The sequence below is a fragment of the Poecilia latipinna genome, unplaced genomic scaffold, assembly GCF_001443285.1.
Source record: "Poecilia latipinna isolate Pla-1442-1.1 unplaced genomic scaffold, P_latipinna-1.0 Scaffold762, whole genome shotgun sequence".
NCBI lineage: Eukaryota > Metazoa > Chordata > Actinopteri > Cyprinodontiformes > Poeciliidae > Poecilia > Poecilia latipinna.
Window position 1 is genome coordinate 180,110 of NW_015113378.1, and position 22,676 is coordinate 202,785.

Sequence of the window (22,676 nt, forward strand, 5' to 3'; positions counted from 1 at the left end):
GAAATGCTGGGGTTAAAGTGGTGGGCACACTTGGCAGGCCCCTTAAAATTTCTGCAGGAATTTTCTAGTTATATTTGTACTACCTCGCAAACGGGCCCTCAATAATTTTGCAAATGCACTCTGCTCCATAGTCCGACAGATAACAATAAATGTCAGTTTAAAATGTGTACAACTTTAAGTTTAGCCACGCAAAATTGTGCTCACATATTCCTCACTCTTTGGTCCAGAGAAGTTGTTGAAAATCAATCTTTTAACGAGTGTTCATGTTTGCCTGGAAATAACAGAAAAATAGTCCAAGGACTTTGGATGTATTTTCCCCCCTTTCTTTCAGGATGTTTCTGTTTTGTTTTTGAGGGATGGCCTTTTGTGCGTTTAAGAAAACAGATTTGAAACTTCAGATATCTCAAACGAGATATTAACATACAATGTAAAATCTTACAAAAACAATATTGTAACAGAAAAACTTTTAGTATTCGAGATGCCGCCGTGTTGCGAGAGAACTCACAGAGTTAACGCAAAATAAAAACAATAGAGGGGGGGGGGGAGAGTATATAAACTATGTCATTGTTCATGAAAGAATAAATATATGAATAAATGTTATCGCGCACATCTTCAGAACAATTCATATTAACACATTCACTTATGGAAAATATTCGCATTCTAGTCTTTGAAAAACTGTGTAGTTTCTAGCGTCAAGTGTGGCGCATTTCTTGTCTTTGCTGTTACACCAAACCAAGATAATTAAAACCTGCAAGTAATGTCACACAAAGGAATTTTCCGTATTTAATTATATTTAATTTTTGATCATGCAGTTCAAAGGTCAATCTTCAAGTTACTTTTATTTTGAAATCCTTTAAAATGGCCGGAAGCTTATATATTTTTCTTCCGGTGTCAGAATGAATGTTGGCACTATACAACAGAGCTAGCTAAATGAAAAGATAAACGTTTAGCAACTACTCCTTTCCCCACCCTCCCAGTTTTTCTCTAAAAATGTTGAAATTAATTTAGGGGCTGCCTTAAAGTGTGGAGGAGTTAACGGAGAGGAACAGTTACCGCCTACGTTGTTCTTTTAGCTCTCAGAGACAGTTTGAGTTTTGTGGTGTTCTTTCTGGCCCAGGTGTCATGGAGGGCCCGTCATGTCGATTATCTGCTGCGGCAGAAGAACCCCGGCCGTCGGGCAGGCGGGACGCTGGGTCGGAGCCCACGTGGGACACGAAGACTCACTTTCGTGTGTGTCGCTTCATAATGGAAACAGGTGAGGAGGTGGGCCAAGGTTTGACCCTTGTCATTTAACATAATTTAAGACCATGCAGTCTACATCTGAGAGAGCTCAGCATTAAAGATTTTAAACTAGAGTTTATATAAGGTATATACATCTGGGGGAAATATATTGGAAAAACCCTCTTACCCTCTGCATATTCAGATGCAAACTTAGCTAATATAGTGTAAGATGATCACTTAAGAGTAAGTACAGTGGGTGAAATTCTGTTCTTTTAAAAGTCACAATTTTATGGATGCACCAACCTGATTTTTTTTCACTTCCGATACCGATACAAATATGAGGTTTATTATCATCCGATACAGAGCAACTGCGCTGAAATGACTTAAATTTATTTTATTAAACACATACATAAAAGTACTACAATATAAATTTATGTGAAAACTTTGCACCAATAGCTTCACAAGCTCGGTCAAACATAGGAAACATCACCCAGCTTTAATTTGTTCAGTTAGTACAATTAGGAGTAGAACAGCCAATGTAAAATAAATAATAAAGAAACTGAAACTGTCAAAAATAATAGGTTGACTACCTTGGTCAACATGTAAGAAAACCCCAACAAAAACTCCAACAAATCTTCCTTCATATGGTTCAATTACTAAATGCACTCACAAAGTTCAATTAGTAATTCTTAATCTTATGTAAAATAAATAAAGCATGCACATAGAATTAGACTGAATAGATATAGACTTGTAGATTGGGCATATTGTCACCGATACTCATTCTGGAATTATTTTTAATATCAGGACTGATGGAGATACTAATATTGAATTGGTGTATTGGAATTTGCCTTATGAACTTTTATTTCATCAGGCAAATTCCCATTTCCAGTAGAACAGTGTCTGTCCTGAATCAGGTGAAAGTTAACCAGCAGTGATTATTAAGTTATGACCAGAATAAAGCCTTCTGTTGGCGTCTCATTCATTCAATGTGCAGCTTTTTAGTTATACATAGTGAGCCATTGCATTTCATGTGTTGGGAAGCCACTTCAGGATCATGGCAGTTTGTGAAACGGTTCATGGAGACAGGTTCATCGTCATAGAAATGCATAATGTGTGTGACTCAGTTGTAAGGAGGTGAGATGGAAAACCTTCTAACCTTCTCTGTTTCTTGTTGCTCAGGAGTGAAGCTCTGTATGCGCTCGGTACCCGTGGCAACGGCCTGTGTGTTGTACCATCGTTTCTTCCAGCGGGTCACATCCCGTGTTTATGAACCCTACCTGGTGGCCATGAGCTGCTTGTACTTGGCTGGAAAAGTGGAGGAGCAGCACATCCGGACCCGGGACATCATCAATGTGAGCCACAGGTAATAAATACACATGGATAAGATTAAATAATACACTGGCAGATTGAAAACCTACTCCTGAGAGGATATTGACCACAGGCAATATTTGTGTGATTGGAAAAGAGCTGTGAAATCAAATAGTTAATGTTTGGCATCTGTACAAGGTTTAGAGGTAAGAAATGTATGAGGCATCTTTACCATATTTTTATTTTTATAACTTTGAAAGCAGATCCATCCGTATATGGGCTGTTGATAAAGGAGTGGGAATTTTGTCTAATGAGATCTTTGGAATCTTTATATCCCAAAGAGCCACTGTTGTTCATTCAAATGAGACTCATTTAGGGCCACCAATGTTGTTTGACCTTTTGAAAAAAAGGTAAAAATCTACTAGAGGAATTTTGTTGTCATTTTTAAAGAACCACAGTTTTATTTCTATTTTTAAAGAATAGAAATAAAACTGGCCCTTAGTTTTGGCACTAAGGGCCTTTATTTTGAAAGTATGCCAACAGGAAGGCATGCAACAAAGGTGCAGAGGACAGGAATTGAGTTCTGTAGCCCATTCCAACCACTGCAGTTATACGCTTTCTTCTGTGTAATGTTATTTGTTGAAAATAGTGAAATAATAATCTGTTTCAAACCAAAACATAAAAAATAGATCTCCAAAAATGTTCTGTTGTGTAAATTCAATGCACTTATTCAATGGCATAAAATCTACTGAAAACTGAATCTTTTAATATCTATATTTAAAATATATTATTATTATTATTATTATTATAGTAATAACAATTTATCTTTATTATTACAGTAACAAATATTACTAATATTAATTAATATACATTAATACTATTACAATAATATCATTATCATTGTTATTAATATTAATAATACTGTTATTATTATTATTATTATTATTATTATTATTATTATTATTATTATTATGGCATTAAGAGCTCAGGTTGCAGACCTAATGCGACATATAACCTTCATCTTTAAAACTTCAACAAAAAGATGCGTCCATGAAAAGTGGGAAATGTCTAAATGTGAGTTGGAATATTTTTTTAAAGTTATTTATGTATTTTCCCCTCTTTCCTGTATGGGTTGGTCTCTCTTAGTATAGTTTCTCTATTGGTTTTATAAAAAAAAACAAAAAAACTTTTATGTGGTATGTACAATAACTAAAGGTAACAACCTAAAACATAACAACTTAAAAATGTGCTTAAAAGTCCAATAAACTAGTAAATATGTGGAGTTGGGCTTTGTGAGAAAGTCTACACATCAACTGTGTGGAGTTGATGTGTAGACATCCATCAACATGGGTGTCTACACATCCATGTTGATGGACGTGTAGACGTCATGGTCTACACATCCATCATCAGGCTTTTGTCATCACGCTGTTCAGGTTGCAGGACTTTCTGTTCTGTCCAGAAACTATGGAAGTGCTGGATATTTCCTATAATCTGTAGACTCCCTGGAGAAAAAGTTGAAAGCTGAATTTAAATATAAATGAAAAGCCTTTTCATTCTGTCTGTTTGTGTCTCTCAGGTACTTTAACAAAGGCAGTGCTCCTCTCGAATGTGATAAGGAGTTCTGGGACCTAAGGGACAGCGTGGTGCAGTGTGAACTCCTCATCCTTCGACAGCTCAACTTCCACGTCTCCTTTGAACATCCTCACAAGGTGTGAGTGTGTGCAAACATCCATGTATCCCTGTCTTCCTCATCTAGTTTTCAGCCACTGTTATTGCCCCGTGTTGCTACTGATGTCTGTTTCTGTTTGCATAGAATTCATGACAGTTTAACATCTTTCAATATAAATGAAGCTTGTTAAAAGGAAACTGCATACTTGGATTTAAATAAATCTCTAGTGGTGTGAAAATTGACAAACAATGCCATCTAGTGGCTGAGATGTTACACCCTAATGCGTGTAACTATTTCATCAAAAACATTACAAAAATCTAGTAGGAAAGAATAAAGAAGTGGAGATAAGTTAAAGGATCAAAACAGTGTGTGTTCTGCTGCTTCCTGGTGTTCAATGCAAAGTGTGTTTTCCGCTCTGCCCCTCTCTGCAGTATTTGCTCCACTACCTGCTTTCTGTGAAATCACTTGTGAACCGGCATGCTTGGTCTCGAACCCCCGTGGCTGAGACTTCCTGGGCATTGCTGAGAGACTGTTACCATGGAGACATGTGCATCCGCCACACACCGCAACACATCGCAGTAGCTGCACTCTACCTGGCGCTGAACAGCTACGGAGTGGAGCTGCCCGCTGGAGAGAAGGAGTGGTGGCAGGTGTGTATTTATGTTAACGGTGAGAACATGTGTGTGCGTGCGTGTGTGTGTGTGAGAGTGCGTGCGTGTGTGTGTATGAGTGGCAGAGAGAGGCTAATTTAATGGGACTGACTGCTTTGATTGGAAATTTTCCAGTTTCTGATCTCTGGTTTTGCAGAACTCTGTCTACTGATGCATGTTCTCCATAATTCCACTTTGTCTTTAAGAACTACAGATAACAAAATTATTGTTATATTATTTTCTGCTTCCTCAGTAAATTGAACATTTTACTCACTTAATACCAGAATTTCTAGATTATGGCCCAGAGCATGTCTACATATAAAACTCAACTAAATGAATGATCACTACATTTACTCCTCTGTAAGACATGTTATAATACATTTTCTTATTTTGTTCACTCCTGAAAAATCCATGTGTACCATATAATGAGCGAGAACAGTTTGGTCCAGTTTTATATTTAGGTATAGCCTCCGTCCCATCTGCTGTTATTTGTTGTGCAGTTGAGTCATTTATTCATCTATTATAACTTCAGTAACTATAATTATAAGAGCATTCTTTGATCAATCATTCAATTCACATTTAGTTTGAATCCAAATTACTTTTCTTATCATCAGGGGAAATGAAATGCTGTCATAACTCATCATCCAAGTATCTTCAAAGAATCATTTTGGATGGTGAAGGATCTCCAGTAGCAGTCAGTCTCGCAACAAGTATGAAGAAGCCTCTCACTGAAGAACATTGCTGCATAGCAGTCGTATGACTCTCATAACATGCAAGCAGGTCAATATCAGGGCAGCAAAGATGATATTCCACAGCAACATGAACAACATGACCTGGATGACATCAATTGTTAGCAGTTCTGCTAATCCAGTTCATTTGCTTTTGCTGCTCCTCTTTAACTCTGTCTGGCCGTTTGGTTAGAAAGTCGAGCGGAGAGACGTTGGAGTCGGGATATGATTGTAGACCATTATGGTGGATGGAAGAGATGATTGGAACCTCCTCCTCATAGTTCAGGTATTATTCAACTTATGAAAGCAAAGCCTTGTTCCTACGGTTACGCATCATAAAAGCTGTCCAAATGTGAAAAGAAAGGGCAAATATCCTTGCAGCTGTACAGCAGCCAAAACCAGAGGAGATAATTGTCTAGATATGCGTCACCTTAACCAGGAAATGATGAACACAAATCTACAAAAAGATCAAATCACAATTACCGTAACAGCTACTTCAGCGTGCTGCCACTATGAGTAGCATTCATTAGCAATAACAGGACAAGAGGCACTGTCACACTGTGTGTGTGAGGCAGAGAGCAGCTGCTCTTACACAGCTCTGCAGTTTAACAGGATTTGACTAATACTACAAAACAAAGACAACCTGATTCCAGGGTTGAGTCTTCAGCATCTAATGTTAGTGATTAGCAAAATTAGAATTAGTAGCATTACTAATAGCATCATTCTCTAGACTTCGATTATCAAAACACTGGCGTCATTCAGACTCCTGAAAAGGATAAAGCAGAACGACTTTCCAGAAATAAGCTTGAATGTACTAAATAAAATGCATCTTTGCTTTTAGGAGCTTGTTGCCCTTTTTTCTGACTTTATTCTTAAAGCCCTCATTAGATACAGTGTGTTATCTAATGATAACACACTGGAGTGTTATCAAGATTGGAGTTTTAGGTCCTACGAAGAGTAACATTTTCTAATTTCAGTCATTTGCTTAGTTTTTTGTTTTGTTTGTATATTTAAAAGTAAAACCTAGATCTCACATGAATACAAATCCTTCAAATCAGACTGTAACCACCTCGCATCACATATGGGAATGTGTCTTTCTGACACATAAGTCGATGAAAGCATTTACAATGTCACTTTAAGAGCTCAGGAAGGCAGTAAATTGTAAACCATAGAAGTTATTGAGATCTCAGGCGGCTGCGAGGCGTGCGGCTGGAACGAGCCAAAGCACCAGTCCATGTGGAAGCAGCGGCGGCAGCTGAAGCGGAAGCCGTTAAACAGTCACGGTACAAATTAATTGATGTGTAAGCTGATATGTAGAGGCAGTTAAGCTGTCAGACAAAGACTGAAAGAGCTTTCAGGAAGCCGGTAGACTCCAACCAGGAGTCAGTCTGCTCTCAGCCAGACCTGGATTTTATCACAAGCTGCTGGAGCCAGGCAAATACTGATGCGGAGTATTCCAGTCAGTACAAATGTTGATCCAGAAGTACTTGAGGAAAGCAGTTTGTTCTTTGTTCTGCAGGCTTTGATGTTTAGGTGCCACAATGTAGTTTATTTTTAGCGCCTTAAAAGCATCAAAGAGCTTGAAAGTTTTTCTGTTGGGACCACATTTTATGACAGACCAACACAAAATGGTGCATATTGTGAAGTGGGAGGGAAATAAAACCTGGTTTTAACAAACTTGACGAGTATTTGTATTAAGGCACTTCTTTCTAGAACCATCTTTTACTGTAGCTACAGCTGCAAGTCTTAAAGGTCCAGCTCAATCAGAAGACCTCAACATTTCTCCATTCTTCATGGAAACTAACATCTGGGAACATCTGTTTTCAAGTTTTGCTGCAGATTCTCAGGTGGCTTTTGGTCTGTACTTTGACTAGGTTCTAACTATGAATATGCTGACTAAACCAATCCGTTGTAGCACTGGCTATTTGTGTATCATTGTTGTCCTTTTAAAAGGAGAACCTCTGCAACAATAACTCTGCGTCTGAGTTATTGTCCGCGATTGTCTTGTATTTAGCTCCATCTCGAACCATGTAAGGGTTTTTAGAACTAACTCTATTCTAAATGTCTCAAAACTTTGTCCCTGACCCGTCTGCTGCGCTCGCTGGCCTTCATGACGCTGGTTGTTCTCTAACAAACCTCTGAGGCCAGAAACGTAACATCTGGACTTATGCAGATGAAGTTACACACAGCTGGATTCTATTAGGACAGCTGTTGGCACTGAGTTTTATTTAGGTGCATCACAGTACAGAGGGCTAACTCTACGATGAAGTATTGGGGTTACTGTGCATAGATGAAAGCAAAAATTTAATCAAGGAGGAGTAAATTTTTGCTAAAAAAAAACAACTGAAAAATGTGAGATTAATTTCACATTATTTTTGAGAAAAAAACTTTGAAATTCTGTTGAAAAAGAAAAACAAATTTAACATTTTCTGAAATTTGAAGCATGCATTCACAATGCTAAACACAAAGGTGTTTTCTGACATTGTAAAGTCAGAAATTTGTAAGACAAAAAACTCAAGTTTTCAGATATGAAGTCAAACAGAAAGTGACAGGAGTTGCACATGTGGATTTCCTCCAGAGTGGAAATGGATCAGTGAATCAGACTCACTACGAACACCTCTAATATGGTTAACCTTTTCATTAAGGCCACATTTCTATATCAAAATGTATTTTTGTTGTTGGTCTGATGTAATATTCTTGTTTGAAATGTCTTTGTTAGCTGTAAGCAGAAAATAATCTTGATTAACAGAAATAAAGGCTTTTAAGCACACATCTGTGTATAATTAATCTATGTAATGTCACTTAGTGATAAAATAACTGAAATAAATGGGCGTTTTAATATTCTAAATTGCTTAATAGCTTTCTAATCGTTTTAATGAATATATTTTATTACTCCCAGAGGGAAATTTACATTTCAGTACAATACTCTGTCATATAAATCCAAATACATGGAAGAAAAAAAAAGAAAACCTTATTTAATTTTCCTTCCATGTCCTGATTGTGTTTCACATCCGATCCCAGTAAAACACTACAATTAACTATAAAAGCAAAGTTGGTTTAGGCAGACTGGCTCACTGTTGGATGAAAAGCAATTATTCAGACTGTATTGTATATACAGTCTGACTTTCAGTTCACTCTGATCATTGTGGGCCATAACACAGCAGGCCATAAAATGCATCAACATAAAAATGTAGGTAATAAAATGATTACATTGATGTGTGAGTGTGGAGGTTTTAGTCCAAAGATGCTTGTGCCGTCATGCAGACTGTTTCCTAGCGCTCTTCAGCTGGGTTACATTACTGCTGTCTTCAACGGCACAGACGGCTTATGTAACTGTTAGGCATTCATTTATTGCTGGTTGCAATTCTAGTTTTCTTTTTTTTTTTTTTCTTTTTTTATTACACCCCCTATTCACACGACTTCCTAAATGAGATCTCTTTTGTCACAGATTTTATTTAGCAAGTCATCCGATTCCGATTGAAACGGAGAAATGTCTGTTTCGGTGCAGGCCTCCTGCTCCGTCCCTGAAGGCCGCCGAATCTGGGTCGTTTCAAATGGCGTGTGCACCTTTGATGTCCCTCCTGTTCAGTGCGGCCAGGTGTGGAGCTGAACAGTCTGCGCTGTGTGTCTGTGCGTGTGTGTAGGTGCTGTGTGAGGACGTGACCAAAGCAGACATCAACGCTGTGATCTCAGACCTTCTCCGGCTGTATGACATGGAGGCCAAGTGTATCTGAAGGACAAAGCGATGGACTGGAGATTCACGTGGAAGTTCTGTTGGTGTCTGTGTGGGAAGAACGTGAACATCCTCTGATCTGTGCCGTGGACGGCTGGGGTTCAGGTGCGTTTGAATATGTGTGCATCTGAGGCAGAGAGGACTTTGTTTTTTGCCCCAGTTACCCTGTGGAGCTGAGAAAATCGTACCTGCAGTACCGCTGTCTGCCACTGAGGGGAGACATGTCTCACTTTTGGGTGTCTGCACAACATGAGACAGGTTGTACTTTAGATACCGCAGTGGGAATTTGAGAAGTCCTAGACCTCTCTGTGTAATTATTGGTACATTGGTTTGTAATAACAGAGAATAAATAAAAATGTAAAAATAAAATGGAATTGTGAATGAAGATGGGCTTTTCTTGTTGAGCTGCATCACAACACGTCTGCATTTGCAAATGTTTTTTCCACCAAATACAAACCAAAATGTATTCATATATTTGAAATCCAGAATTAATTCTGAGACCATTTATTATTAATAAGACTATTGAAATGAAGGGTGCAATAAATGCTTCTATTGCTCTGCTTTTCCACTTCAATATTTAGAATTTATTCATTTATTACAGGGATAGTGCACCATTTTATAGCATAACCAAGTAACTGTGCTGCCTCAAGTTGTTATAAAAATGTTGTATTTATCAAATATGACTTAATATTAAAATAAGTTTTACTTCCTGATTTAACACTGTGAAATTGGGCCTCTGTCTCTTTAAAGTCTTCTGCCCTTTCTGAAACTCCGCCTTCAGGAAGTTATCACAACATGGCTCCTCTATTAACCCTTTAACAATGTTTTTACCAGCGTTGCACTGAGAAGTAGCTCATATGATGAGTTCTGTAGTTTTACCAGGTGTTTACTAATTGCTGCTGGCTAGTCTGAAGGAGCTGAGTGGAGGAATGGTGGGGAGGGCTGCTCTGTGAGACAGAAGCTCTGAAGCTTGGAAACTGCAGCTCTGAGGAGGCGCTGTGCCTCCAAGGTGTTTGTAAGCTAATGTTGGAAGCTAATATGAACCTGGTCTGGAAAACATCAACATACGTCATTATTTACATTTAAGACTTATTTTACAGATCTAAAATGCGTCAATACTTCTGTTCAGGTTAGGTTAGGTTATGCCTGGTGTTATCCTTACCCATCCAATGGACATGTCGCAGGTTTCCAAAATCCCTGTAGAATAATATTGAAAGTCGATAATTTATCCATACAGATGAAACCTGTAAAAATAAAATTGATTTTGTTCACTGTTTTAAATCATAATTTAAAAAAAATGTTTTCAATAAGGATAAATGAATGTATTTCTATTTGCTACAAGCCTGAATGATGAGAGTTTTTTTTACTGAATGTTATTTTCTTCAAATATAGAAGTTCAAGTTTATATTACCACACGATGGATATGATCTCACTAGAGGCACATCAATATATGCAAACAGACATACTGAAAAACCGCTCTGAGAGGAAGAATCCATTCTTTCACAAGCAATGTGAAAATCCAGTAAACAGCCGTCTGATACACTCGAGTTGAGTGTTCAGAAAATAACAAAACTGCTACATTTGGAGGAAAATTAAAGACCCCCATCCCCACTATGACGTAGAGAGGTGGGTTTTGTTGCAGGAGGAACTCACAAAGTATGAATGTCACATTGAAAGAACTTCATGCAGAAATACTGAGGCAACATCTATTTCTTTTCCTTAGTTTATGAACTATTCATATTTATTACTGAATGAAAAAAATAAAATAAAATGGACAAAAAAGAAAGAAAGATCAGCATGGAAATCAAAGCTCAGGCTCAAATGGATCTTCTGAATGAATAATGACCCTGAAGCACAGCACCAGGATTGTTCCAGAGTCAGGGTTCTGGAGTGACCACCGTCTCTAAGTCCTGATATGAGCCTCACAGCTCTGTGTGGACGGAGCTGAAAAGATGTGTGAAGGCAACGTGAATTACAAACCTGATTCACTACCACCGGTTCTGTCTGGATTAAATCCCAGCAAACTATCGTGAGACGCTCATAAAAGGAAACCACTGATCTCCCAGGTCCTACAGGGCTGGACATAGTTGTTTATAAGACAACAATGGCAAATACTAAATAAATATATGAAAATTTCTCAATTGGAAGAAAGTAAAAAAAAACAAAAAACTGCCTATTACATTGACGAAGAGCAAACGGCTCCAGATTTTGGTGATCCTAACTGACGTAAAAAGGAAACGTTTAGTCTGATTTCCTGTCAATACTGTAAATATCAGTTGTATGTATTTACTGCCTCTGCAGCATGCTTCTCATCTCAGACGACTTTTGCATGTCTGATCCTGAACAGTTCATGCCAAGGTCCTGACATGGTGTTGCAGTGAGATACGGATGGATCAGATCCGTCTGTTTCTACTAACTACACCAAGCCCCTCTGTGACTCTGCTGAGTGTGAATGCTATTAAAGTCCATCTTCATTTCCTTCTTCTTATCGTAACAAGCTTGTAAGAAGTGATATTTTTAGCGGTGGAGTGCTGGGCTACTTTTAGGTTTGTGCAGGCAGGTCTGTGTGTCTGTTTAGTCCAGGATGAAGATGTCACATGATCAGTTGTGACACATGTGAGCGCCCCCCTCCCCCCTTACACTCCCTCTCTTGTCTCTTCCTGGGACAAGAAGAGTTGTGTGTGTTCCCTGTTCTTCACATGTCGCACAATATTCCCCGTCTTGATTCTTCCAGTTTATTTCCCCCCTCCTTCTAGGGGGGAAAAAAAATCTGCCTGACTCTCACTTCATTTGCTCCAGTCCTCTCCTGCTCTATTTTTTCCCCTCATCTCTCCATCTCTTTTGACTGATACCTTCGCTTCTTTCCCCTCTTTCTTATGTTGCCATCTGTCCCTCTCTCTGTGTCTTCCACATTTCTTTCCTCTCCCCTTCCTCCTCCAGCCTCCTCTCCCTTGTCTCCCTAATGTTATATTAATAATGGAGAGGGCGCGTGTTCACCCAGACTCCATGAATTAACCATCAGCTTGGAAGGAGTCAGAGGAGAGAGGAAGAGGAGCGCTAACGCGGATGGATGGATGGATGGATGGATGGATGGATGGATGGATGGATGGATGGATGGATGGATGGATGGATGGATGGATGGATGGATGGATGAAGGAAGAGGAAAAGGAGCTTATCTTCGTATCACACTTCGACACCCTTCACCCCGCTCCGATCGCCTCTCCTCTGCGTGCCTCTGATCTGCTTACACATCACTTCAGCCTTTTACTCTGGGCTGGAGGGGAAGTCAGAAGGTCGCACACACACACACACACACACAAGCAGCTGCGTGCATAGGCACGTGCATGTGTGTTTATATCAAAATGACAGTTTGGGATGTTAACGTTACATCAGGCCCGCAGTCTGAGAGGAGAGCGTCCTTGAACTGATAAAAGCTCAGCAGCCTTCAGACTGATTAGACATCAGCTGAGCACTTGTAAACAGTGTAAGCGCCTAGTGCATAATGGACAATGGGTTGAATGTAGATGTGTGTGTGTGTGTGTGTGTGTGTGTGTGTGTGTGCACATGTTTGTCTGGCTGTCTTTGTGGGGACTTTCCATTGACTTCCATTCATTTCTACAGCCTAAACCTTACCCTAACCCTTTTCCTAACCCTAACCATCACATACCTAACCCTAACCCTAACCAAAACTCAATTCATACCTTAGCCCTAAATCTGACCCCTGACCCAAAAACAGGGTTTCCCCTCGTGGGGACCAGGCTCCGATCCCCACAAGGAGCAATTGGTCCCCACAACGTAGTATATGTCAGGAAAATCTTCCCCACAAGGTATTACAAACAAACGTGCATGTGTGTGTGTGTGTGTGTGTGTGTGTGTGTGTGGTAGGTTTGAGGGGAGGGGCAGAAAGAGCTGCGCTCATGTTTTATTGTCCATGTAAACATGAAGATGAAGAAAAGATGGAGGAGTCTGCAGGCGGAACAGATCATCAATCTCTATCAGGATGTTTGAACTTTGTTGGTAAAAACTAAAAAAACAAAAAACGTTCTGAGAAAGTATTTATTTATGAGTCATTGAGGTCAGTTTGATACCCTGACGAGGGCTGAAACGATTAACTGTGATGATTTTTGAAATAATCGTTCACTAATTTAGTGATCGATTAATGGCTAACTCAGATCATTTGCTAAAAGGACAACATATTCAGAGCAATAATTGACAAAAAAAATATTTTGCTACACCTCGCCACCTTTTCTGTCTGTAAATGTGCTCTACTCAAAACTCTTGAAGTGGTGTAGTTTGAGCCTCACCTGGTTCAAATTCTGTAAAAACAAACAAAGAAAATCTCATATAAAGCAACTTTTGCTACTATCAGTCGGTTGATCCAATAAATAATCTCCAGATCTTTCTGAGCTTCTCACACGTTGACGTTAGAAGGACTTTTTACTGTAAACGACCAAGTGTTCACTAAAGGAATGTTGTCGCTGCTTTCTAGGAAATAAAATGTCTATCTTCTTATTTAAAAAGAGGAATTGAATTATTTGTTTACTTGTATCTTTTAATGCATTTCCAATACTGTACACATAAAGGCTTGTGTGATTAAAGATAAGACGAGAGATGATAAGATGAGGTAAGGTAATCCTTTCTTACTCCCACAAGAGGGAAGTTTAAGCTGTCATGGCAGAAAGTGGACAGAACAAAAGAGTAAAAACAGTTCAGTGTAGAAAAAACAGCTTGTAGGCTAAATTTGCAGAATGTGCAGGCTTTTCGAAAACAATATTTAGACATGTGGTCTGGGAAATGCTCTTTTTTTGTCCATGTTACAAAGGAAATGGTTTCCAACATCCATTTAAAAGTAGTTCAGTTACGCAAAATGTTCTCAAATGTTCAATTGGTCTTTCAGTTGTTTACATTTATGCACCATGATGATTGTATTCCAGTTGCAAACAGATGCACCCCCTGAGTGCTAAATATGAATTTTACTAAATCATCATGTGATCAGCTTCTTTTGTTTTGGCAAAATGAGCCAAAAACTGAGTTTTTAACTGACTCTGAAAGTTAAAAAATAAAAAAAAAGTTACCAAAAGTTTCTCAGAAGGATGCAGCATTCTTGAAACTGCTAAAATTTTGGGATGTGATCACAGAACCATCAAATGTCTTGTTGCAAATAGTCAACAGGGTCACAAAAGATGTCTTGTCAGATTGTGATCATTTCATTAAGCAACATGCAATACTTGGTTTATACCTTTATAACTAATTAGGTGGCTTGAGAAGAACTGGATTTGATTTAGGGGATCAAAGCAGAGAGGTTGGGAAACTGTCTGTCCGTGAGTTCTGCTGTTAGGCCTCATTGATACAGTGTGTAGTATCATTGATGCAGGCTCACTGGACTAAAATAATAACTGAAACCATTTGACGGCAGGGGGATGGCTGGGTCTGGTGCAGCAGGACGAACTGAGTCAGGAACAGCCCTGAACTCCCCCCTCAGCACTGCAGTCGTCTCTGATCGTCTCAGTTCGATACTGATGTCATTTAGGCTGTGGCAGCAGGAGAAACACCTCGCTGTCTGGCTCCTCCACAGCTTTCATCTCATTTACTGATCTTTGCGAACTTAATTCGCAGAGTTTTGACTTCAAGCAAAAAGGCTGCCCTCAGAAGCAAATAGGTGTTTTTGCAAATCTGTTCAACATTCAGCGACCGGGAGTAGAGAAAGTTTCTCTCTTTCTTTTTTTTTCCTGTATTTGCCTGTGGGAGATGAAGAGGAAGAGTTGAAGATAAGAGCAGAAAAAGATAAAATCAGCAACAAAGCTTTTCATCACCGTGTGTGTGTGTGTGTGTGTGTGTGTGTGTGTGTGTCAGCATCTGGACAAGCAAGCGAGTCTGCAGCCCATCTTCCTCTAGTGTAGAAGACATCTATTAATAAGTTTGTCTGATTTATCTATAAATACATTTCTCCTCCTGTTCCTCACACAGACTCACTATTTAAGTACTTCTGACAGTCAGTGGGGTCGGTCGGCGAAGGGGGGGAGGAGGAGTTGGTGAGTGGGTAACTTGGCGGAGTGGGGGATGTTTGCAGGCTCTCTCTCTCCGTGTGATTCGTTATCTGTGTGGAGAGACCCTGATCCTCATGACATTCACAGGGAATGCTGGGAAACGCCAGGTTTTTGCACCTCTCTGGCTCCATCAGTGAACATGCAGAGGCCGGCGGCCATTTGTTCTGCTGCTGCCACTTCTGCAACTGGCCAACGTTTCCCATAACCACAGGGGTACAAATGGTTTGGACAATGAACAGAGGTGGAGTCAATGACTACATCACTTTTTAGACACTTTGTCCATTTACACACAAAGTATAAAATACTTGTGCCTTTGGAATTCTCTCTCTCTTTTTTTGCTATCAATTTATATTCTGCTAATCCTGTTGTTATGGAGGCTACATTTCATATCTATAAATGGAAACCTATTGTGAAATATTCTTTCTTGCAGTCAGAAATTCAAAAAGTACAGTTATTAAAAGAAACACAACTTGGATCCAGATCTAATCAGAATTGTAGCACCGTTTCATAAAGCCAAAGATTTAGTTGAACATTTTCAGTACTTTTAAAATGTCTAGCTTTTGAATGTTTTTTTGTTTTTACAATGTATTTCATCATCCTAGCATTTTATTTCATTTTTTATTTCATTTATCTATTTATTTACATGCCTCTTACTGCTGTTTTTCATATCAGCAGTGTGGCTTTCTGCCCAGGGCTGCACAGCCTGTTCTGGGAGGGGACGGGGGAATCGAGTGTGACAAAATGATCTAGCTGTTGTGCTAATTTGGATGTCCAGCTACTGCCACCCTGTGGTGTGGACGGATGGCTAACGAGATGGTGTCCGAGTCACAGTTTAATAATTCAGCTTGAAATGAAAGAGTTGATTTTAGAGGATTAAAAAAATAAAATAAAATAAAATACTGCGATTAATTTGATCATAAAATTGTACATTCTTGGACCTCATCTGAACAAGTCTCCTCTGAACACAGATTTTTTTAAAAATGTAGTTTGAGATTTGGGAAACTTTACTATGTTAGGCTGATGGTAAATTGACACCTGGGTGTCAGTTTCAACAAATATGTTTAAAAAAAAAAGAAAAGAAAAAAGTTTTTTTTTATTTTTTATAAAAATTACATACTGCAGCTTTGAAGTACAGTACATTTTCTAACAATCTGCCTACATCTGTATTTTATTGACCTTTCAGGTTTTATGTGTAAATGTTCATGTTTGTCCTCCAGTTTTATCTTGAGCTCTTGGCATCTGGACCGGAAAACTCCCTAACTGAGATTTTAAATGCCCGTGAATCTTTCCTTGTTAAATACAGTATATTTAAAGAAAATTGTACAAAAACTCCCCCACAACAAATAATTTGCAATGTTCTTTTGTGATTAAACCACTTCAAGTGTGAAAAACACAAGACAGCGATGTGAAAATGTATTTGCTCCCTTACAGATTCCTTCTCTGGATTTTTTTTTTTTTTGCTCTCTTTTCTCATTTAAATGTTTCCGATCATCAAACTAATTTTAATAAATGGGCTGATGTTTAGCCCATTAGGACACGGTGTGCATAAGAGATCAAACATAAACCAGGGAATGGATTAGAAAGTAAAATATTTGTAGAATTTAAGATCTAAGCAACAAGCATGACTAGATTAATTAAACTAAATCTGACAAAATTCAAGTTTAGAATTGGAAAACGAGGGACAGAACCACAGTGACCACAGGATTGTTTTCTGTGAAGTGAAGGTTGCCTTAGCAACGCAGCAAATGAAAAGTTGAACGTGTTAAGAAGAGGATTTCTTTTTATAGTTACAAATCCATGCTTTTCTTTATACTAAGTACCAAAGGGTTAGTTTTTAGTTTCTATAGCACATTTTTTGTCGACACAAAGAGGAGGTGTCTCAATTCATTTGCATCATTCACGTCAACATGCCAAAAACCCCCAGAAAATTAAACAATGGGGAAATGAGCTGTTAATATCATTTTCTTAAATTTAGGATTGTATACATTTTTGATTGGGAGAACTGCAACATAAAATGCAATATTTATTATCAATAAACCACCTCCTTGTATTGATTACAACTCCCTAAAAATATTTAGAAATTCAAATATTTTTTTTATTTTATTTATTTATTTATTTTTTTTACCAAACTTATTTTATACATTTCAGGATTTTCTACAAAAACGCAGGTGGTGTCGTCATCACGCAATTTTTAGGAGGGGATGATTTGGACCAGGCTTCTCCTGTATGGCAAGCAATTGTATCATGTAATTTGTTAATCTGTTGTTTGAAACAGAAATAAGTGATAAAATAGTGTTAGATATCTACTTGTTGTAAAGCCTTTAGGTTCCTGTTAGACAAACTAGTAAATATTGCTATTACAGGTCAAAAATAAGAAGGCACTGTGTTTTCAAAAGTAGACTAAAGAGTAAACATTTAGTGTCCCGTCCTGAAATTGAATGAATAAAGTGCATTTTCAAAATCATTAATGTATTTACAGTGAAACTAGTAAAAGTTTTTTTTTTTTTTTTTTTGTCATTTGGAAAAGTCTCATTGACATGATCTGTAAAATTTCCAACAACAATTTCAGGCTCTATCCTGACCCTGACTGGCAATAATAATGACGTTAATAACACATCATTAAAAAAAAGAAAGACTTCTTCTGCAAATGTTAGCAGCTTTTTACAATCAGTGTAAATCTGGAGTTTATTGGTCACACAGTCAGAAAGGAAGGAAAACATGTAAAAAAAAACAACAACAAAAAAACCCGGTTTCATTATGGCCATAAAAACAAGCGTTTATTGCAGCGAGTTGCACCAGCTCGTCTCTGTCGGCCATCTTGGAGCTAGTCAAGTGAATAAAGGAGCTGTCGCTTTAAGAACAGCACTAATGTTTGTTTTGTTTTTTTCTGGTTCATACTTCAGTTTATTTTCCCAGATGTAGACTTTCATTATTTTCCTGATGTTTGGTCTACAGTGATTTTAGGCAGTACCACAGAAATGCTCAAAGGCAAAGTCTTTACAGGCTGGACTTGGAGAAACTGTTGGTCAAAGAAAAGCACTTAGAAGCAACTAAGACTAAATTATGTAACATTATGGAGTATTATTTCACAAGTCACATATTTATTTTTAGCATTAGCATTTTGTTTCCCCTGATGTGACTTTATTTTCCTTACTTGTATCGAAATTCCAGGAAGAAAACAGCCAAATAAAAGTAAATAAGTAATAAGTAGTGTTTCCTCTACTTTCTTCTTATTGTTTTTTAAATTTATTTAATAAAATGCTAAGGTTTCCAGCAGTGTCTACAAATTAATAGTCACTTTGGTGAAATATCTTTGTCCAGAGATTAGTTTTAGGTAAAGGCTTTTGGTTATTCCAAGATTCTGGAATCACAAACAATTATACAAGCTGGCCACTTTTTTAGGTACACCTGTACACTTGTGCTAACAAACAGAAACGGTGGCAGAGCCAGTCACATTGCAGAAACACATTTAATGCTTGCTTTGATGAAGCTCAGAATAGGGGAAACAGGAAGGTTTAGTGAATGTGTTATCTGACAAGTGATCTACTGGGAATCTCTTAGAGCATATGAGCATCAGTTGTGTGGAAGGAAAACACCTTGCTGATGGGAATGGATGAAACACCACCTGACAGTCCTTTGGGCTCAGAACAAGAAACTGAAGGTACAATTCACACAAGCTCAGCAGCGCTTGATGACAACAGACTGGTGAAAACGCTGCCTGGACCGATGAGTCTAAAGTTCAGGTGACTTTCAGATGGCAGGGTCAGAGTTTGCTGTAAACAACATGAAAGTACAAATCGGTTGTGCCTTTTTATTAATGATTCAGGCTGGGGACAGTGTGAGGAAAGGCTTTTTGACACATTTTAGGGCCCCTTGGTATCATTCACTTGCCACGGCCGACCCGAGTGTCGCTGCTGAGAGTGTCCATCCATCCTTTTATGACAACAGTGTCCCCTCCTGACGGCTACTGCCAGGTGGAAGTTGCACAGTATCCTGAAGCTGTGCAATTTTGACTCAGATCAAGTCAAACTGGTTTCTTGAACATGTGAAAAAGTTTACTGCATTCAGATGGGCTCCAAAGTCACCAGATCTCCAAAGTCAACAGAGAGGGAGGTCTCTGATGTAATCATGTCCATATGGACCAAAATCTCAAAATAAAATAATTTAAAAAATTCCACCACTTTTTTTTTTTTTTTTTTTTTGAAGAGGGGCCATGAAGACGAAAAATGGAAAGCCTAAAAAGGAGTCAGTGAGGGTATGGAGAGAATAAACTGTAACTCAGAGTTTGACGTGGCTTAACACAAAAGTGGGAATTTTGATAATCAAATGCCTTTGGTCTGCTCTCAATTTTATATATTTCTAAGACACTAAATTATTTGACAAGTTCCTGAGAGATATACGCCTGTCACTACCAAAAGGAGACCATCTATTTTCTTTGCCGGCCGCCCCTATAAAAATTTCTGGTGTCGCCACTGCCATCCAGCTATCCATGATGTGGGTTTGACAGCCTGAGTATTTTATGACCAGTTTGCTTGCCGTACCCGCGGATGCTGCGACCGACTCTCCTGCGCGCGAGCAGTAGCAGCGGCTCCTCCTCCTCCTCCAAAAATGTCGCAGGAGCTTCTCCTCTCGCCGCGGCGCTTCTTTTCTTTCCCTCTTTTCTTTTTCTCCCAGCGCCCCTAAAACTCCACCGAATTTGCAGCTGTCACAGCCGGAAGCAGCGAGCTTCACCAGGACACACGAACCGGCCCTTCTCCCCTCCCCGCCACGGAGGTGTTTAAACCCTCAGCCCGGCGCATCCTCTCCCGCCCTCTCTCTCTCTCTCTCTCTCTCTCTCGCTCTCCATCTCTCTCTCTTTTCATCTCTCTCTGTCATTCTCGGTGTCTCTCTCTCCTGAAACCGCCGCAGAACTCCGCCGACCGTCCACCAGGTGACTGCGCGGAGCGGAATATTCATCAGCACCGCCACCGTCGTCGTCTTTCATCCCTCCGCTCCTTCGGACTCCAGGGGGACCGGAGCTGCCGCATCCCTGCATCCTTCCTCCCCTCGCCCCGCACCCTCTCCCCCCTGCGCTGTATCCTCTCATCCGGTTCGGGACATTCTCCGCTCCAAGCACACGCAGATTAACGGGGATTCTGCCTCCCCGCCCGAACACTGATGCTGATGTCCTTGAGCTCGGCCTGCACGGTGAGTCGGAGAGTCCGTGCGTGGCTGCGTGCGTGACTGTTATTTACCCCGGGCGCCTTGTATTAATGGAGGGAGGATGTGTTGCTCATTAGTAGCATGTCGGACGGACTTGCAGAATGTGCTCGGCCTAATGTTCTCATCATAGGCCTTTTTTTTTTTTTAACAGCTGTCAGAACTGGCCATACAGTAGAGCAGAACACAACAACCTGCATGCAGACAACGTTATGACATTAGGAGATGTGTGTGTCTGTGAGTGTGTGAGTGTGTGTGTGTATGCGTGTGTGTTTGTGCGCATCCATCCCTGCGTGTCCTGTGTCAGTGGATGAGCTGCCATAACATTTTCACCGATCAGCACTCGCTGTTCTCCCCCTCCGCCCCCCATCCCCTCGCTCGCCTCCGTTTTTCTCGGACATCAGACGCGCTGTTTGTCTCGGTTCCGGTGCACCTGCAGCGCCGAGCCGAGGGAAGCCGAGCTGCGGGGTTTCGGTTCGATCCGGCGGGCAAAAGGGACCCAAACAAGTAGCCCCGGCACAGGATGGCGCGGGAGGGAGGGAGGGAGAGTTTGGCAGGTGGAAGGCCGGTGGCCGGTAACCTTGCGGAGGGACATTGGTTGGAGACAAGCAGCGCTCCATCGGCTGCGCTTCCTCCTCCTCCTCCTCCTCCTCTTCTTCTTGGGTTTTAGTCTTTCATCCTCTTGTTGCTGTTGAGCTTGAGCAGCGGAATGAAGATCAAGCACGTCTGAAGGTGACCAGCAAAGGTCGTTTAATGAGTAGAATACTCACTTCCTGCACGGAGAAATGATTCAGGTGTTGCTTTGGGTGGAGTTGGGGAAGAGAAGGACCTGGGATACCTGGAAAGAATCAAGTTTGAGCTCAGCTCTTAACTTCTTTCTTTCTTTCTTTCTTTCTTTCTTTCTTTCTTTCTTTCTTTCTTTCTTTCTTTCTTTCTTTCTTTCTCTTCCATCCATCCTCTATGATAATGCAGATGCCTGTGCCCTATTGGCAGCTCACCTTTAATGGCACAGCCTGCATTGCATCCTAAGTGTGCTTGTTCCCACCGGGCCTTATAGAAGTGTGAGTGGCGCCAGGCCAGGCTGGCCAGGCGGACCAGGCAGGCGGCCGCACACACTGGAGGGTCCTCTGCCAGAGGTGACCCTTCAAACCTCTCTGCTGGAAATGAGGTGCTGCAGCTGCACAGGGGAGTCACAGAGTCGGGACGGGAGCAACACGGCGTTCAGTCACATTTGCTCACAGTGTGGATCTGCTGTGGATCTGGTGTGCTGTGCCGAGTCGAGTCGCCGACCCCTCTGGCCTGGAATGAAATCCCGTGAGGAGCCTCTCCTCTGTTTTGTGCCATTCTTGACGTTCTTTCTGTAGCGATGAAGAGAAGACGTCCTGAGGGGATGAAGAGTGGCCGCTTTTTATTAAAAATGAAAATAAAAATAAGCAAATTACCCGTCCCCTTCAGGGGATAGTGTGCGGACGAGCTTTCAGGATAAATGGGCAGCCGGCTGAGGACTGTGCTGACCTTTTGTCTGACTCTTTTCATGTTAAAACACACTCCATCCCCCAATCCCCCTTTCTTATTCCGAAAGTGCTGCCCTGTGTGACACATTAGTGTGTGTCATGACAGAGATCATAGAACTCATGTCTCTGGGCATGAGTGCTCATCCCAGAGACATGCATCCTATAGATAAAGGCCTGCATATTATTGAGTTAGGGATGCAGAACAAGTGAAGTAATAACTTTATTTTTATTTTTTTGCATTATGCATAAGACTCACAGGCGAGCATCAAATCTTTGAGGGGAACAAACAGGACAGACTGAGAGTCGTGGCTGCAGTAGCGGAGGGGTAAACAGAGGAGGATTTTCCTGCATGAGCGTTATAATATCAGACAGAATCAGTGAGTGAGAGATCAGGCGGGTTAGGAAAAAGTACAACTGACTGGGTAAATAAATGATTGCAGTAACAGGAAGCAGACACGAAGGTAGGGAGACAAAATGAAAGAAAAAAAGAAAGAGGAAGGTGACATAATAGGCAAGGATATACAGATAAATATATGGTAGAGAAGGGAAGCAAAAGAAGATGGAGAGCAAAAAAAAGGGGGGGCTTCAAAGGAAGCTGGAGCAGGGT

The 22,676-nt window shown here is 40.2% G+C and overlaps 2 protein-coding genes across 5 annotated transcripts in view; both read left to right on the top strand.

Annotated features, from left to right (window-relative positions):
• Nucleotides 1-874: 874 nt before the first annotated feature.
• ccnq (cyclin Q) lies at nucleotides 875-9,694 on the top strand. Its single transcript, XM_015046050.1, has 5 exons — nucleotides 875-1,255; nucleotides 2,401-2,584; nucleotides 4,106-4,238; nucleotides 4,630-4,848; nucleotides 9,221-9,694. The coding sequence occupies exons 1-5, from the start codon at nucleotides 1,123-1,125 to the stop codon at nucleotides 9,308-9,310; spliced, it is 759 nt and encodes a 252-aa protein (XP_014901536.1). The 5' UTR covers nucleotides 875-1,122; the 3' UTR covers nucleotides 9,311-9,694.
• A 10,222-nt stretch (nucleotides 9,695-19,916) lies between these two features.
• atp2b3b (ATPase plasma membrane Ca2+ transporting 3b) overlaps nucleotides 19,917-22,676 on the top strand; it is a 59,297-nt gene continuing 56,537 nt past the window's right edge. Inside the window, exon 1 of one of the 4 annotated variants that reach the window (XM_015046051.1) lies at nucleotides 19,917-20,543. The gene's annotated coding sequence lies outside the window, so the exon portion shown is untranslated. The remainder of the gene's footprint in view (nucleotides 20,544-22,676) is intronic. The other 3 variants (XM_015046055.1, XM_015046053.1, XM_015046056.1) reach the window with 3 other exon arrangements.